Raw genomic sequence first — 20369 nt, forward strand, 5'->3', positions numbered from 1 at the left:
TTTTAGGTTAAAAATACAAACGGAGCTTTGCAATGATCAATGTCAAAAAGGTAAGGCATTGAAACCGCAATCAGTGGTTGTTGATCAGACTTGACTTCAAGCTCCAATCATATTATTATCTTCCCAACTTGTTGCTCTTTCGGTGTCGATAATTACTAGTTTGATTTTTATGGTACAACTCATTATTATCCTTTTTTTTATAATTTTGTCAGTATCCATTCATTTATGAAATATGTTACTATAGATTATATAAAATTAAACTATAAATTAACATAATTTTATAAGTTAATATATCACATTAAATCATGTTAAATTATAAATTTATTTTTGTAGAATATTTTTATAATCAAAATATTTCTATTAATTTAATAGGTTTTTAATAAATAATTATCATATTAAGTCATATTAATTTATAAATTTTTTTTATTGAATGTCTTTATAATCAAAATATTTCTATTAATTTAATAGGTTTTTAATAAATAATTACTTTTTAAGACCGATTCGAGTATTTCATCTTTTTTTCTTTTTTTTTTTTGCTTTTTTTAATGCATTTTTTTATCATCTTTAAATATTTTAAAAAAAAATTCAAAATATTATTAAAAAAATACTTTCTTAATCACTAAATAAAAATAAAATAAAATTGGGACACACCTTCGGGATCCATCTCTAGGTGGGTTTAGCGTTTCTCAAAAGATTATTTAATACAAATAAGTATTTAAAGTTGTCAAAAAAAAAAAAAACCGAAAGATTACTATCTCAATAATGTAATTAGAGGGGACCTGTTACAGATGTCAGATTAGAAAACATAATTAAAATGTTATAATCCAAATATGATTATCAGTGTGATTTATGAATCAACTCATTAGTGTGATTATTAGTATCACAAAATATATTATAATAATTTTTCCTCTTAAGAAAGTTTGAGAGGAACTTGGGTAACGAAATCATTAACTTTTGTTTCACTTGTAACCATAGATAAGAAACTACTATTTAATGTCATTGAAAATTATAGTTAAGAATATATTATTTGAATAATGCTACATACAGCCATAAAATGTATAAGTACTATGCAATTTTTTTGAAAAAAATGAAATTCACTATTAAAAATTAATTTTTTCATGTATATTTGTATTTATTAACTTTTTTTTAAAATATTACATGATATTTACAGACTCTACGACTGCAAATATCATTTCTTGTATTATTTAATGTCTCAATGTGCTCTTGGAAAGGTTTGGGGTTTCTTTTCAAGTATAACAATGAGTTATAAGTCAATGACCAAATATATAAATACTGGTTACAGTTATTAAAATTATTTAAAATAGAAATATTTTTTTGAAATTAAAAGATATTATTAACATCCACATCAGTGATGCATTGAATAATCAATAAATAAATTTATTTATTAAATTATACGTAAATACCAACCTATTCAGGCAGGTTGGTATGTAAATTATTTGGCAAATATAAATTGCCCAAAAAGGTTTGTTTTTTTCCTCTCTCTCTATTCGTCCTTATCAACCATGATAATTAAATGGGAAATTAGTATTTTTTTTTTAAAAAAAAATAAAAGGTTTCATTTAGTTATACAGTTCAAATGAGATGAGATGAGATGTGAATAAAATATTATTATAATATAATTTTTTAATATTAATTTTATTTAAAAATTTAAAAAATTAAATTATTTATTATATTTTGTGTGAAAATTTAAAAAATTATATTAGTTAAAATAAAATGAGATAATTTAATTTTAAATAATGAAATCAATCTGGCTCAACATATTTCAAAGGCAGGTTTTATTAAAATATTCTAGAGAACAATCGTCTCCATCTTTCTTCACAGCCTTGTTTGGTCGGACATTGAATTCCCTAGATGTAATATGCCATGGTTCTAAACCCACCTTTCATCATGGGTTAGGATTTTCCGAAACGGTTCTTCCCATGCACGATAAAATCGAGATTTCTATAGAATCGGCGGCAGGATCTTGTTATACTCATGCCAGAACTTCGGCAGTTGGCATCTGGCAGTTAATGTTTTAAGAAATCCTTTTTTCTCGCTATTTTTCCGATTTTTAATTTTATTTCTTTCATTCTTGTCCGACGTTAAAAAATCTAATAAATCCTACTCTGTTGGGTCATGATGGTTCTGTGTTTCAATATTTAGATGAATTAAGCAGAGTTGTAAATAATAATATTTTATAAATTTTATTAAGTGTAGTTTAACTTTTTTGTATATTGAAATATGTTTAAGCTTTTAACGTGAAATATATAAATAAGTTGAGATAAGTATGAAAAGTTTAAAAAATAGTAAATTTAATTAATAATTAATTTAAGATGAATTGAATTTAGTTCAACAACTAAACATAATCTTAAAGTAGACTCCAATGGTGTGGCTATTCAATACAGTAACCAATTTTAGGAAAGGTTTAGATAGAGAGTTAAAATAAAAGTTGAAAATTTAATAAAATATTATTAAAATATTTTTTTTAAATTTAAAAAATTAAATTATATATTATATTTTATTTAGTGTCGTAATTTATGTGATACATTAAATTTATTTTATAAATAATTTTATAGTTTAATGTATAATATAAGTCACATGGATTTATAAATTTAGTTTTTTATAAAATATTCTTATAACTAAATATTTTCTCTTGAACTGTATGATCGATGAAACGAAAAAAGAATTAGCATCTTAGCAACAAATACATAAGACAAAAATGGAATCATACTTTGCATTCTGTCCGTTATGACATTATTGGATTTTGCTTTTGTCGATAATTGATAACATAAAATTACAAAAAGCCCAAAAGCTAGGGAAAAGGACAAAAAAAGAGTCAGACTAGTTCTGGACCAATGGAAGAAAAAATGAGCTTACCTTTACTTATATTTTGTTGCAAAGAAAATTACAGAAGTATATAAAAATAAAAAATAAAAAAAATGAAAACTACAGAAAATAAATTAAAAAGGAGAGGGGGATAGAAAAACATAACTAAGTAGAAAAGCTTGTATTAAAAAATTAATGTAATCCACTTCCAAACATATTTCAGTATAGTCAAGATTTTTGCTATGTCGTGGGGGGGGGGGGGGAGGGGGGAGGTAGGTCTGCAGTCTGCTCCACCCCTTCGGTACTAGGAGTTAGGAGGGGCCATGTATCACTTCCAGAGATTACGGGAGGGGATGGCAAACCCTCTTTTCCCGGTTCCTATATTTGACTTTGTTGAAGTCAGGTCGGTTTCAAATTTTCAATAAAAGAGATTTATCTCATTTTATTTTATTATTATAATTTTTAATAATTTTTATATAAAATATAATAAATAATTTAATTTTTTAAAATTTTAAAATATTAATAATATTATAATAATAATTTATTTAACTTTCCACTTTCATCTCAGCTCATTTTATCTTAACTCATCTCATTTTAAATTATTATCCAAATAGTATCTTAGTGTTAAGTAAATCGTTGAAGTTTAAATCCGAATTCGAACTCCAACTAACCCAAAATCTGACCCAACTCCAATTCTGTTAAAACATATAGTCAGTAGACTTTTATTTTTTATTTTTTATTTTTATTTTTTGGTTACTTCAAAAATTTTGCCCCCATTTTTAAACATGGGTTGAGCCCTAAATTTAGCCAATTTATAAACAAAACTTTACATATTACTAGATCATTTTTTTACGCCCTTTCAAGTTTCAAGTTTACTAAAAATATTATTAAAAATAAATAAATTTTGGATATGCAAAAATTAAAAAAAAAATATAACTAAATGTATTTCGTATACCATACAAACCTGAAAAATAATAAAAAAAAAATTAATATATAGCAGGCTCTTTTATGTCTAGATTAAAAGCTAAATTTAATTTTCGTTTAGACCATAATTTTTTGTTTAAAAAATTTTTTTGTAGTTATTTTAAATATACTAGATTTAATTGCTAGAATTAAATCATTGACAATTAACAATTACTAATTTACTAGTATTGAGTTATGTGTAGTTTATAACTATTAATAATTGTTCTATATGTACAATCACATACTATCATTTTTCTTCTTACATACTACCATATTAGAATCTAGATAATAAATTGATAGTCTTACAATATATACATTATATATGATATATGACTCAATATTAACTAGTCAAGTTTTATCCACTCTTACATATATATGTAATATGTATGATAGTGACACTTTGATGTGTAGTGTGTACATATACTAGATATTCTATTAATATTATTCTTTAATAATTGCCACACACTATTATAGTATTGAATTTAACTATAAAAGCTGTAGATTTTTTATATGAGTATATATGATCAATATATAAATAATATATATTTTTATAACTTATGTATGCTAGTATCAAAGTTAGAGGTAATATTTGGATTCAGAGTCCGTGGCTAAAGCCAAAGGTGGAACTGGAGTTGGACAAACAACAAGTTCGACCCCACAAGTTCAATTCCGAATAGAAGAAAAAAAAAAACCTTTGACTTTGACAATGCAAAATTAGTACCAGAGTCTGATTTTTGAATTTTTACGCCGCCTTACTTTTCCCCATTTCTTCCTTGCTTTTATACTAGGGGAGGGTTCAAGTAAGGAACTACAACAAGAGCCTCATTTTGATCTCGTCTTTCTTTTCTTTATATTTTTTTTTCAATTTGTAATAAAAATTATGATTATGTTATTTCTCCTTTTTGTTTTATTTGTAGTATACAATAATTATTATTTCGACTTTTTAGTTTTGGTAAGTTCTAAAAAAGCCGATTAAAGAGTCAAAGCACATGGGATTAAACCTAAAAAAAATAGAAGCACACATGCGCCAATCTTTAAAGGGGAAAAGTATGAGAAGGATAAGGCAAAAAAAAAAAAAAAAAACTCCTTTTTAATTAGGGAGTCACATGTAGATGATCCTTAGGACTAGGACTGTTCATACGGGCCGGATAAAATCTGGCCCGGATTAAATCCGGGCCAAACCCGGATCACAAAATCCGGACCTATGCGGTCCGGGTACGGATTTAGAATCCGAGTACCGGATTAAAAACCCGGTACCCGGTTTTATTTATTTATTTTTACCCCGGCTACATATCCCGCCCCCCCTTCTCTCTCTCTCTCTCTCTCTCTCTCTCTCTCTCTCTCTCTCTCATCTAAGAGTGAAACCCTAGCCGCCACTTATCCTTTCCTCAGTCTCTCTCGCTCTCATCAGTCGTGGGGGCCTTCTCCAGGAAGTAAAGCCTTCTCCAGTTGAAATGTCGTCCCAAGGTTTGTTCTCTGCAATTTGGGTCCTTTTTATTCTGATTTGGGTTTGTTTTATTACCTTTGTTGTTTATTGTTGTCGTTTTTTTTGGATATATGCAAGTGTGTATGTCGTTACCTTTGTTGTTTGTTGTTGTCAATTTTTCTGGATATATGCAAATGTGTATGCCGTTAGTGATTTCTCTTGCTCGAAATGTTCATTTATGTTTAGGTAGTTCAGATCTGTGTGTATCCTTTTTTGTATGGGTTTTTTAGGGTCAGATCTGTGATAGCATCTATTCAAGTTCAGATCTGCAACATTTTTTTAGGGTTTTTTTTTTCCTTTTATTACTTTGTTGATTTGGGTCTGTTTTGTTTTCATTTCTTTGTGTTTTATGCCCAAATCTAGGGTTCATTTTTTGTTTTGATCGTTGGAGTCTGCTGGGCATTTCATTACATCAGTTTCATCCTAAATATCTCAGAAAAAAGAACAGTAAAGCAGAGAAGACTTAAGAAATTATGTTCTATTTTGTTATTATTCTATTTTTATCATTTCATCATTGCCAAAATGATAAGTAACTCAAGAGGGATTGAGTGCAACTGTCACAACATTAATAAACTGAGTTACGCATTTAAAACAATCTATAACCAAATCTAGGCCCCTTATAGTGAGGTTATGTAACAGCCCGGTAGAAATTCAATTGTGAAATTTCTATTAACTTAGGAATCTCGTGAAAACCCCATAAGTTTTCACGAATCCATTAATCGTATAAGTTTTTGTCTAACTATATAGTTAGTGTTATTATTTACTATGGTATCATAAATGTATTTTTTGATTATTGGAGATAGTTAGAAGTGTCAAAATGTATTATGGTTTGTGCCATTAGACTCGGAGTATTATTTAAAGTCTTATGGTGCAATAACATTTTTTCATATTTTCGGACAAAACGTCTGTTCAAAACTGTAGATATTATTGGATAAAAAGAAATATCTTGAAGTAATTTTTGTGAATATTATTGGGTAAAAATATTTTGAGTTGATAGATATTATTAGATAAAAATATCTTAAGTTGATTTTTTTTAGATATTATTGGATAGAATATTATAAGATAATCATTTATAGATTTTTTTTGGGTAGGAGAAAACTACACTCAACTCTCAACTCCAGCCTCATCTCTTCCATATCTCATCCATAAGTATCTCCAGCCACCTCTCCCCACGAAATTATCTTCATTTACACTTTCCATTGAAAGAATATCAAACACTCTCTCTCAGACAGCTTTTAGGAGGTCTTTTGTACACCCATTTCGAAGCTTTTTTAAGTGTTTTATCATAAAGTATCCTTCATATAAGTTGTTTCTTTTTTAGTCTAGTTTACATGGATATCTTATTTGCCCCATTTGAAGATCATTTGGTCAGTCAAATATTGTGTAAACTATAGAAAGGTCATTCTGGGAGATAAACTGGAGAATATGTTATATTTTGGAGTTTTTGACCAAGCTAATGGATAGATATTGGTCCGAAATTTTTATGGAGTATTGTTAACATGTATATATGACTATTGGTTGAGGATTTTTGCATGATTAAAGGTTTTGATGAAAGATTTTCTTAGATTTAGAAACTTAGAAACTGGAAGAGGAAAAACAGTTTCTGTTTTGAGAAAGTTTAACTCTTTGGTGGTCTAAACCTATTCTAATGAATTTGATAATTTTATTGGAGGATCCTAAACATCTTATATACATGTTATATTATTATTTTGAAGATATTTGATGTTAGTTTCAAAGATATGAAATTTTATGCAAAGAGATATTCAAATAAGCCAAAGTGTGGATATTCTTGGCTAAATTTATGTTTTGGTTAATTTCTAACCATGTGATCTTGAATTAGAAGCTTATATATGTTTTAGGACATCTTTTTAAACCATGTGATGGTTTGGTTTGAAGATCATATATTTATAAGTCATAGATCAAGAGATTTATCAAAACTAGTTGAGGAAAAAGTTTCTGTTTTTGGACTAAGTGTAAAACCAAAAACTCCAAATGTTATTTTGTGATTTTGGTGACTTTGGTTTGATGATTTAAAGCATGGTTGATGTTAGGATAATATTATGAATATGTTAGAAGTAAGATTTGATTTTTGAAACTCTTGGAGATGTTTTGATTTAAGGTCAAAACTTGTGATTCAAGTGCTTGAATCTTTTTACAAAAAAAGTTTGGTGTTGATTATTAGCTTTTTCTAAATGGATGTTTTAAGTATGGTTTTGAACTTAGGATTGGAAGATGTTTGTTGTAAAATTTTGGTTTAAGCATGAGTTTTGAAGTTGAAAAGAATTGCAACAAAAAAATCAAGGGAAATGGCCTATGGATGTTTCGGCCATAGTGTGTTTTCCATAGTTGTGTTTTGTTTTAAATTTTTTTGAGTTGATATTTAAGTTTAGGACAAAATTTACATGAGGAATGTAAATTTTGGAAACTTTTGGAGTTAGTATGCAAAATCCTTAAGTTATGGGTAAAACGGTCATTTTCCCACATGTAGAGAGTAAAATGAAAATTTTACTCTTTAAGTTAGTATTTTCCATATTTCAAATTATTAGTGATTTAGTTCTAACTTTTAGAATCACTAATTACAGTTCCTCGTGATCGCACTTAAAGTTTTATAAGAAACGCGGAGATCGAGGTAAGTTAGCTTTTAACTTACTAGCAGTCTACTGTGTATGTGTGCTAAGTAAAAGAACTACAGTGTATGTATGTGTGTTATCATATATGTCATGCCATGCCAAGTTATCACGTAATTGTCTATTATACAGAATTTATTCTATCATCAATTTTTATCTGTTACATAATATATTCTATTATGTATTACTGTACATTACAAGTACGTCATGCTAAGTATGCCATCTATTACATGTATGTCAAGTCATGTAATATTCACTGTTGCAAATATGCCATGTTAAATATGTTGTCTATTATATATTATGCCATGTTACGAAATGTTTCTATCTCAAGTTGGTCATGTATTTCAAGTTATGTTCAAGTCACATTATGTTACGTCAGGGCTTCAGTCCTTTTGTATTCCAGTCACGTTTCATCTTGAGTACATTATGTTTGTGTAGAATATATGGGGCCACAACAACTGTGGAGTATGTATTTAACTACAATTGTGATGCGTAGAATACATGGGGCCACAACAACTGTGGAGTATGTATTTACACGTAGAATACATGGGGCCACAACAACTGTGGAGTATATATTTTTCATGTTAAATCAAGTTTGTGTAGAATACATGGGGCCACAACAATTGTGGAGTATGTATTTATACGTATAATACATGGGGCCACAACAACTGTGGAGTATGTATTTTTCATATTAAGTCAAGTTTGCGTAGAATACATGGGGCCACAACAACTGTGGAGTATGTATTTACACGTAAAATACATGGGGCCACAACAACTGTGGAGTATGTATTTTTCATGTTAATTCAAGTTTCAAAGCAAGTTCATGTTAAGTCAAGTTTCAGATCAAGTTCATGTCAAGTCAAGTTCAGTTCATGTTTCAATTTAAGTTATGTCAATTATGCTATGTTGTACTCCAAGTTATGCTTTAATTACTTATGAATTTGATTATGCATTTATGCTTTTACTGTCATCCATGCATCATTAGCTTGTGTGGAAGTTTTTTGTTAACTTACTGAGATTTGTAATCAAATCTCACTTTGGTAATCCCAACTACCATTCCCCCCGAATGGTAGATCTTGTTACAGGACCTGAAGGAGAATCAGGAGCTGATCAACTAGACACAGTTGACTAAATGACGGTGCGACATAAATGTTGATATAGTAATTAACGTAAATTACTACTTGTACGATTGAGTTGCATCTCTACTACTTTTTGGATCATAACCATTTTGGACTAGTGTTGTGATCTTAGTTGTTCAATGGATTTTTATGTATGAAGTATGTTTTAAGCATTTGAGATATTTTCAATTTGGTGCATAGTATTGCTAAAGAAAAAATTTATCCGCTGCGAATATTGCATATTGTTAGATGCATGTTAGGAATATTGCATCTTATATGTCATGAACGGGGGCAGGTAACCTTGTGTTGCATGTCTCGACGCTTCAAATGTCCATCCGATCCCAAACGGAATTTGGGGGCGTCACAGGTTATATATGAAACTTATGAATTATGGGTTCATAAACTTAATCTTTCCAACAATTGGTTTAACGATTTAACATTCAGTCTTTGTTCATGATTATGCTTTTTAGACATTCCATGGTTTGTGCACAAGGTTTTTATATTTAAGAAATTATCAATGCTGTTGACGTGTTGGGATTATACTCTATGGTAAACTAATTGATAGGAGCCCCAACCTCCAATTGCGATTTGCTTTAGGTTCACTCTTTAGTGTATGCACAAGCTTTATCAGTGCAATTTCTCACTTTTTGCAGATAATAAAAGATTTTCCAAGAGATCTCATTTCATTGAAGAGGGCCCAAGTGCTATCCTTTTACATGGGTCGACCTGATCTGTCCTTGAATCTTGTTCAACTGGTGCCTTTTTTTGTTATTTCTTGAAAAATTTTAAAAGAGCCTTTTCCATTTTATTATTTTTGCACATGTATGGAGAGCAAAGTTGACAAAGTATTTACGGGACTTGATATTTGATGTGGCTGAACACATGTTAACTTGAGGTTGTGAACATTAGTTATCTCATGTCAATTTGGTCCTGTACAATTTGTAAATTGAACAGGTTCTACCCAAAAATCAAGAAGAAAATTTCATATATGGCATGCTTGCTTTTCCTTTGCTGGAGCTTAACCAAATGGCAGATGCTGAGAAAGCTGCAAAAAAGGAATTTGAGATCAATGTGCAAGATTACTGGGCACAACATGCCGTGAGTTAAATTACTTCAGTGCATTTAAAGGATTTTTATCCTCCAGTTCTCAAGCTTTTTACTTCAATTTTAAAATTGGATTTTTGATATATAATATTAGAATATTGAGTATTTTAGATGGATTGTGGTTTGATACTCACTTCAATGCTCTCTATATTGGGAAATAAAAGCTATGATGAGTTAGGAGGACATTGATAATGTATGTAAGCGTGGTTCCAAGATTTGATCATGAACCTTACGAAAGTATGATTCAGAATAATTAGATTGGCAGTTTGTATTACTACCAATAAGTTCTTGCAGTAAGAAGGATTTACTATTTACCAGCACCTACATTATTGATATTGATATGAATTTTATGCAGCTGTGCCATGTTCTACAGTATGAGTGCCGATTTGAATAAGCAATACAGTTCATGGAAAGATGCTCATCTTCTTGGAGTTCTTGTTCTTCATTTATGTATGCATATTAATTTATCTGCACAATACTTTACATGAATTTAATCTCTTTCTCACTTTCTTGGAGGTCCTAATAATCTTTCATCTCCAGGCTGACACATAATTGGTGGCATGTAGCTCTTTGTTACTTGGAAGCTGGTTCTCCAATTCAAAGAGTCTTAGAAATATATGATAATTGTATTTGGAAGGAATTGGAAAAAAGTGATGCTGTGGGTCTCGAGGTGTGCTATTTTGTGTAATTCTAATAAAATCCACTCTCTTTTTGTCGTTTTTTTTAGTTTTACATGCATTTTTATTGCTAGGCAAATTAAGTGGAACTTTGATATAGGAGTTGATATTTTTCAACCTCTAAAGTGCACAATCAAATTTATTCTTGTTTTTTATAAAAAAAATCAGACCCAGGTTCCGGCCCTTGTTAAAAAATTTATTCTTGGATACATTTAGGCTTTTATATGGGGTTTTTTTTTATTAAAAAAAAAGAAAAAAAAAAGACCCGGGTTCAATCCGGAACCCGGAATCCGGGTTTTTCAAAATCCGGATTCATCCAGATTCCGGCCCGTTTCTGACCCGGGCTAACCCGGTCTGAGTTCCGGCCCGGATTTGAAATCCGGGTTCCGGTTTGAGTCTACCCGGATTTCCGGGTTGGAACCCGAATGGACAGGCCTACTTAGGACTCCACCTTTGTTGGGATTTAGGCCAGCCTCATAAGCCTTCGAATATGTTTCTTATTTTGAGGTTATTTTATTGCGAATAATATGAAGTACAAGTTCATTTATAAGTCTTGTACAAATCTTTTGTATAAAATGAGTCACACTAATAAATAATAATTTTTTTTACAATTGTTTTAGGTGGAATCCATTTTTTTACTAAAGGTTTTGAGGTGTTTGTCTATTTTAGATTTGTAAAAATCATCTCTCTTTTATTGCAGGACCTCTTTTCAATTTTCATCTGCTACTCATTCTTTGTTAGGTGTCAGAAGGAAATGAGAATGAAATATTATTGTAATCTGTAAAGAGTAATGGTAGATATAATCATGCTTTGTTTAAGCCCTACACTCTAATTTTAAAAAATAGAGTCCACAATTAAAAAATTAATTTTTTGTGGATCTTAGGCTTATTCACTTTATTCAAAAGGAATATAAGACTCTATAACTATAAATATTATTTTTGTAAAAGTTGTGTACTCGCTTTAATTATGAAGGCTATAGGTTTTTTATTTTTTCCTCCTTTTCTTTTGGAACCTCTTTTTTGGGTTGGATAAGTGATCAACATAAGCATTCATGCATTGGTCATCCACGTTTTATACTATTTATTTGGAAGATTAGGTAGGGTGTTTTGTTCAAGAAACTGTCAATCTTTGTCTTTTTTTGTAATCTTTTTCTTTTGCCACTTTAACGGGATTTCCTGGCTCTTATATTTTCATGTTTTTTAAGGTTTGGCTCCTAATGGTTTCTTCCTTTTTGCAGTTGTTGCTTATGGCAGACTTTGGTGGCTGCATAGCCAATCAATTCATGTTGGTTTAAACTCTATAGCAAAATGTTATTATGCATCCTAATTTATATAAGTTATTTTACCTTCTTGATGTAGCACCTCATATGTGGTGCAATATAGTTTATTAAAAAAAAATTAAAAACACAAAAAGGAGGAGATAAAATATCCCAAGTTCAAAGTGGCTTTTCAAGCCTAATCCAAGATTGGGGGGTCTTATCAAGATGGAAGAAAGAGAAAACAAAGAAGTGGACAAAAGATCGAGGAAGGAAGAGAAAAGATGAGATATGGTATAAAGGAGAGTGGATATGACATAAAAGAACAAGAGGCAACTGAATAAGATGAAGGGGACTAGATGACTTCATGGGTTCTTCCAGACTGCTACTACAATTTCTCATTCAGGACTTCTTCCAGACTATTACTACAATTTCTTCTTCAGGGGACAAAAGATTGAGAAAGGATAGTGTGTTAGGGGAAAAGATGAGATAGAACATAAATGAGAGTAGATGTGACATAAATGAACAAGAGGCAACAGATAAAAAGGAAAGGGACTAGACGATTTTAGGGGATTTCTTCTAGACTACTACTACAATTTCTCCTTTAGCTTTTTCAATCTTGCGATGAGAGCTCTAGAGAGAAGATCTCCACCAGAAAATATATTCATAATCTCCATTGTACAGTGAGGATGAGAGATTTATGAGAGACTGTAAAATAATTATATTATAGTACTAGTAGATCCCCCCAAACAGCACGTAGACATTAGACATTACGTTGAAGCACATACATGTGTGTGTCTCCACCTCTTTTATTTTTTCTACATTTATTTCCTAGTCATGGATGTAAATAGGGACATTGTATAACTGCACCAAACTGCTGTTGGGGGCTCCAAACCATACCAATCAAGGCCCAAACCATCGTCGTAGGCCGAGAATGACTTTTTCTCCCATTCCTGTCTATTGTGTGATTTTTCGACACTAACACAAACATAAAAGGGTAGAGGGAATATAGAGTTTTAGTCTTCATCTTTTTGTGTTTTCGGACACGATTTTGTTTTGAAAATGTATTTCTAATTATTTTTAATAAGCCACATGGCACTATATTATGATCCCACGTCAAAAGAAAAAAAAAAGAATAATATAAATAAGGAAGAAATTCTATTTGCAGTCCCCATTTAGGGACTGCATGTGCAGACTCTTTATTAAAAGAGAAAAAAATCATTTTAGGAAAGACAATTTAGTAATTTTAAAATATTTTAAAGATAAAATTGTCTATATTTGTATTGCAGTCTCTAAATAAAGACTATAAGTAGCATTGCTCTAAGGGGTATAGTACTAGTATTACTCTTGCCTATTAACCTTCTACAATGTGCCTTTATGGCATGGACAAAGATCCTAGGCATTTCATCGAATAGTAACCAATTTGTAGGTGTTTTGGTTATTTCATTTGTCGATTATCACTTAAAAAATACATTGACTATAATGCATCATAATTTACATCAACATACTATTCATTTCGAGTAAAATGCCTAAAACATAGGTCATAACGCCTCGTTCTCTACACCGATAATATCAAGAAAATGTTCCTCTTGATACAAATTAGGGTTATAAAATATAATTCTTGAATGTGATTCTCCTATTAGAACATTGACAATGGATCATCCCGTCCGTCTATTTTGTTGAATGCTAATCTTTCTACAACTATTAGAAAGATTCATTCTTGTCCTTTGCACTTTAAAATCTTGACAAATTACCAAAGTTTATAGATAAAAAAAAAATCTTCTAATCTTGTGAAATGAGCTCCTTGAAGCTCGAAAGTGGCATCTTGGAACATATTACAACTGAATGATACCTTTTGTTATTTCAATTGTTCTAATTAATGATGTCTTTCTATGATTTCAATTCAAGAGTAATGTTAGATACAGTTATGAATTGTGTAAGTGATGTGCACTTCTTTTAAAAAAGAGTGGGATCTACCACTGATAAAGTTAATTTTTTAATATGACTCTTATATTTACTCTTTTTTTTAAAAAGAGAGCGAAATGTTTGTGCACTCTATAATTATAAATATTATTTCTTTTAATTAAAATATTATTTTGTTGAGAAAAAAAGACTCACTTATAACTTATTATTATTTTTGGAAGATCTAACAAAATGTAATTATTATTCAAGAAATATTATTCATTATTAAACACTACATCAGAAATAATGAAATAATAATAATAATAATAATGATCAAAAGCTAATTAATAGAATTTTTGTTTTATAATTATTATTAATAGTTTATGATAGATCACTGGCCGACAGACCCCAATTGAGGTCCATCTCATAAACTAATGGGCTCAAAGTCCAATTGCCGAAATCAACGGGCTCGGCTCCACTACCTGAATGAGCTAATCCAAAGGTCCGGCCTTTGTATATGCAAGTGCAAGCTAGAAGCCTAGAACTCCATCACGTGACTTCATGAGGCATGCATAGTCTTTTTTTTTTTTTTTTCCTTTTCTTTTCTCATTGCTATTGTAATAAATATAAGATACTTCCATTATTTCAAATCTTATTATAGGATAACTCGTAAAAAGTTCCATCTAAATTTCCACTTCATATTTTGAGGAGAAATGCTTCAATTTACAAAAATAAATAAAGAAATTGATGTGATTTGATATTATATGACATAATTATTTTATTATCATAATCATTGGATGATACTTATTTCTAGGTTAGGGGATGTATCATTATTTTCATGATAATAGATAGCAAATAGTTATGAGATTACTTATAACTAGCATTGTCGTGGATGTGTTTTATAGCTTCACACAAGCGATCAATTGCAACCAAAAAGTAATGAGACTTGGGGGTTGAATGGAATGTCTCTTATGTTTAAGTCAATAAATATAATGGAGATCTCTCTAGCAATCGATTCAGATAGGGATCGTTGTCATACATGGGTGATATAAATAGAACCCATGATGCTTTTTGTTTCATTTGATAACTATTTAATCCATTGTTTGAGACTCAAGCCACGAGATATTAGGACTTAGCTTATTTCGGATAAGTCGATAGCTTTCTCCTAAAGCTATTGAGTAGTTATTCTTTAATATTAACCCCTTATAGATTTTAAATGAGTCATGATCTTGATTCAAGGATTATCGGATTGAGTTAAAGTCCAGGCCCATAGAATGGCCTGACATGCCCCGGAAGAGGATTAAACTCCCTTCCATGCACAAATATTGCAAGTTTCCGGTAGGCATATACATAAATTTAAAATGTGATTCATTTTAGAGTGATAACTGTACCAAAGCTGACATGACCTCTTGATTCAATATTTTTCTCCTTGTATATCATTGTCTAGGTTTTATATATATTCTTAATTATTTAGTATTCTCAACCAGAATCCCACATGTCTAAGCAGTTTTAAGAGGAAAGATTTTCTTAAATCTTTATCTGAATTCAAGAATCTTAAGTGAGAGAAAGATCATATCGACACAACAAGTTAGCAGTACTTCTTCGAAGTTTACTTCTATTCCACCATTTTCTAGGGTCGTGTGAGTGGGTACTCTTGGTGAGTTTATATATTTTTTGAAGTTTGAGAATGCTTGGAAAGCATAAGATTCAAGACAAAGTGTTGTTTACTGTAAGAGAGGTGCTAGCTGTTGGCCGGAGGAGGGAATAAAATAAAGAGAATAAAGTAAACAGCAATAAATTATTAATTAGGATCGAAGCCTAGCTAGCCATAAGCTGACGGCTTTGATCATATCCTGAAAGATTTTGTTTAGTGATAGAGAATGAAAATAAATAAGAAAATAGAGAAGAAATTGACGATCGAAGACTTTCGTTGGTTCGATCATGTTACAATGCATGCCTATGTCCATAATTAATTAATGGTTTTACTCCTCTTTTTTTTTTTAATATTATTTTTATTTTTTTATCAACAAAATTAAAATATAATTAAATAAATTAAAGGATAATACAAATGATGGGGGAAGGGGATATCCCAACAAACATCATCTCAGACAATTTGGGAAATAGCTACATTATTAATAATGAGATTGGGTTGGCGCCGCTTATATATATCACACATCAACATGTAGAAGAGAGATAAATACATCAATTGAGTCCTGCATTATTTATTATTCATTTAAAGCTGTCTAGATATTTACAATACATACGTGGCAACAATAAATATTATAAAATCCATTTGATATTTCATTCTCTCTACCACTTGAGGCTGTTTATAAGTTCGGATAACAACTTGAGGAGATGTTTTCCTTGTATATATGAGAATTGAGGTTTGCGAAAATAAAACAAATATTTATAAGATGTTATAAAATCAATGATCTAGAAGATATTGATTTGAACATGATCAGATCTCATAGTTCTCCAACACCCCACAAATATTGACAATATATAGTCGTGTGAAATTAATACATGATGTCGTGCAACATATATATATATATATATATATATATATTAGGTAACAACCAAAACAAATTAGAAAACTCTGGAAAATGAAAGAAGACTGGCTAAAAATTAAAGTCATACATGATATCATACTACATATATATATAGAGTAGGTAACTATCAAAACGTGCATATTAGAAAACTCTGGAAAATAAAAGAATTAAGACTAAGACTACAAATGAACAAATGATCAAACAACGTACATTTGTTATCTAGCTGTAAGTACTATATATATATTAATCTTGAATGCATGCATGCAATTAAACAAATAATTAACTTGTAAGAACAAAGATCGATCGGACCCTAAACATTCAGATTTTCTTCTCAAATATTAAACAATATTATATATATATACCCGAATGGCTGGCCGGCGCAGATCTCTTGATGATCTTTAGTACTATACATACTAATTATTAAATTAAGAATGTTAATAAGGTTCGATCTTCTCCATATAAATCTTAATTAACCCAATCCATCAAGAAATTAAGTACTACAAATTAAAGCGATTGACCAATTAAACTTAATGTTTAAAGCCGTCATCATGATGATCAGCTCGACTTATATATGATTCATCAAGATTAACAATTCAACAAACACCTTATTTATATATATATATATATATATATATATTTTTTTTTTTCCAAAGAAATTGTTAATCAATATTGCTGTTAAAGAAAGAGATCCGTGAACTTCAATTGTTAAATGAGTTGGTAAACGTAAGATCCTCCATCTTTTTTAATCATAATTAATTAATTTAATTAATTAATTAATATACTAAATAATTAATAAGATGCATGAAGCATGCAGGCCGTAGTCTTATATTAATCAAACCCAGATAATTCCTAGCTATATATTTGTGTGTGTGTGTATATATATATATACACACCCAATGCAAGAAGAGTTTAGAGAAAATCCTTTAATATATTAGCCTGGGATTTGAAGTCCTGGTGTTTGGTTCATGATGTTGCAACTTACCAACGGACAGGAAAAACGTGGTCTTGACCGAAAGACAAAAAATGGGTTGGAAAGTAGTTTTGCTGGGCTATCTGTCAGTTTGCAAATTATTCATTGCTGACCCCTTCTTCACAAAAAATAAAAATTAATTCTAAATTCCAGGAGTATTGTACTTTATAGAACAAGAACATCTTAATTCGTACATAGCCAGTCCTACTTCGACACGATCACATCTAATAAAGTATACAGCAGATCATAAAGTAGTCAGCAAAACAAAGTAAATCTCATCATGTATGTTTCTTGGTTTGACATTCATGCTGAGATAATAATAAGCAGCTAGCCATAACTGATCACGATGTTTCATATCTATGGTTTTGTAGTACTTACATGAAAGATTTCAAAGAATCCAAGCCACTGGAGAAGACATGCATGGCACTAAAAACCTATACATAAATATACTGTGTATATAAATTGGCATATTTTATAAGACACTTCTAAAGGAGCTAGCTTCCTATATTTGATTGAATGCCTAGACCTAATTGTAGATCCAGAGATTTAAAACTCTTCGGGGAAGGGGGTAAAGGAGAAGAAGGCCGCTTAAAGACAACTGCATCCCTGTTCTCTCCGGATCTGTCAGTACTATGTGTTAAACTGAAGGAACGTGAATCTTGTTGGAAAGATATGTGAGCAGCAGGTACAGTATACCACTTTGATAACCTTGACCCAGTTCTAAGATGCTGGGTATCTTGATGATCATCAAAGGGATTGAAACAAATCTGAGATTCATCATAGAATTTGAACTGATTATGATCACGAGTAGTACAAGATGGGGGAGTACTACTGTAAATCAAAGGTATAGGACCGTTGGATGCAAAACCATGCAGCAGGTTGTTTTTCAGAGGTTGTAGGTAACAGTTGATACTGCTGGCCTTCCTCGCTTGAAGCTGTAACCTCTTCTTCTTCATCCTCTCCTTCTTATGGGCATTTTGATGGCCTCCCAATGCCTGCGAATTTGCGAATTCCTTGAAACAATATTGGCACTCAAATCTTCTATTGTCATCTGCAGGGGCCCCGGCTGCTAAACTTCCCTCCTTGGAAGCTGGTTTCTGATCTCTTCCAGATGAAGCTGATGTTGAAGATGAGTTTACACTCTCATAATCTCCATCCGCATGGCCTTTCAGATTGCTCTCGTTCTTGATCTTATAATATGGCTTCAGATCAAAGCCAAATAATTTGAGTTTCTTCTCAGCACAAGAAGCAGAATATCCATTTTCTGCATCCCATGTGGGAGATGATGGATTAGACTCACCCTTTGCCATCGCTCTAATTAATTGAAAAGGTTCGATCGATATCTTTTCAAACTTAAAGATGGTTGTTTGGCTTGGCTTGGCTACTCTTCCTTTTATAGTAAAATCTATGGTTTCCAGCGATGCAATACTGCATCCTGAGTAGTAGTTTAATAATCATGGATGGCTCAAGCATAAGGGTCAATAAAAAAAAGACATAAAAGAGAGTCAGATCAGGGGAAGCCATCTAATCCGATATTGATATTATTAATTATTACTATTATTCTTATTTGTTTATTGTTGTTAATATTGCCGTTGTCTTCATCACAAATGTTTTTACAATGTTAATGCAATATGCTAATTTGGCTTTAGCTTTTGTTCAGAAACAAAGCTATATATAATATATAATATCTTTAAAATTAACCTATTAATTTCTTACATGCACGTCAAATTAACTAATTTACCTTATCAAAGATTAAGGCGGTCTCATTTGGATACTAATAATATATTAAAATATCTATAAATAGTAGTGAAATGATTTGTGAATAATAGTAAAATAGTTTGAGTAAAGAGTTTTATTGAGTTTTGAAAAATGAGAGAGAAAAAGTTAAATAAAAATATTATAAAGTTGTAAAATTGTTTGAATATTATTTTTATTTAGAAGTTTGGAAAAGTTGTATAGGGTTTTGTAATTTGTTTGAGAATTTAAAATTATAACCATTAGGTAATGATTAGATGAAAAAGTTGAAAATTTAAAATTAAAATATATTTTATATTTGAGTAATATTTGAAAAGGAAATAATTGAAAATACCTAAAAATAGTTCATGTGTTCCTAAACGGGTCCTAAGAGGATTAATCAATATGGTGCATGTAGCCATGAAAATAATAACACAACTTTCATTTACAGGGATTTCTTTTTTCTTATTCAATTCAATTTTATAAACTTTTACTAGTTTTGACTTTTAAGGGGTTGTAATCTTATTTAATAATTAATTAGTTGTGAACTTATCAGAACAATTTTATATTCTATGGTTGTAATGCTATCTAAAATCAATTCTTCTACGTATAGTCGGTTTATGCAAACGGTGCGGAGTTACTAACATCACGTTAGATTAAAAAAAAAAAAAAAATCTAGGCGGATGGAACCTTTCCTTCTCTGTTAGCAACAAGAGCTAGGCGGCATAGCCATCAATTCAACTTTATGGGATAAAAATCTCCTCTACTTATACCTTTCTCCATATTGTTGTGGCCGGATGGGAACTTTCCTTCTCTTATTCCTTTTTCGTGGGTTTATAAACACTCAAAATCTTGTCATATTTTCCTCCCCTCGAAGGTACTACTTTATTTCCCGCAAACACATTTCCAAGAAAATGGCAATTTCTGCTTTTCCTGTTCTTAAACAACTTTGAGCAACTGATCTAGATTGACTCGGCAGTGATCATGATTAAGTAATAGCGACTCCATTTCAAGAACCTAAATATGCGTTTGAAAACCCAGTAAGATTATTTGTTGTTATAATTACATGGAATGGAAATGGAATGAAACAAGTACTTGTTTGGAACAATCATTGAACTCCATAGTGATCTCACTGCAAAGTTGTTAATAAGCTAATTC

General features: G+C 30.6%; 1 protein-coding gene and 1 long non-coding RNA gene across 2 annotated transcripts; one reads left to right on the plus strand and one right to left on the minus strand.

The window, feature by feature from the left end:
- Positions 1–5115: 5115 nt before the first annotated feature.
- On the plus strand, positions 5116–10111 carry LOC122313135. Its single transcript, XR_006243299.1, has 3 exons — positions 5116–5256; positions 9674–9775; positions 9975–10111. It is a non-coding gene; the product is annotated as an uncharacterized LOC122313135 (long non-coding RNA).
- Positions 10112–17635: 7524 nt separating this feature from the next.
- LOC122314149 (zinc finger protein 5-like) lies at positions 17636–18927 on the minus strand. Its single transcript, XM_043129562.1, has one exon. The coding sequence runs from the start codon at positions 18785–18787 to the stop codon at positions 17972–17974; it is 816 nt and encodes a 271-aa protein (XP_042985496.1). The 5' UTR covers positions 18788–18927; the 3' UTR covers positions 17636–17971.
- Positions 18928–20369: the final 1442 nt, after the last annotated feature.

This window comes from Carya illinoinensis, chromosome 6 (assembly GCF_018687715.1).
Source record: "Carya illinoinensis cultivar Pawnee chromosome 6, C.illinoinensisPawnee_v1, whole genome shotgun sequence".
Lineage (NCBI taxonomy): Eukaryota > Viridiplantae > Streptophyta > Magnoliopsida > Fagales > Juglandaceae > Carya > Carya illinoinensis.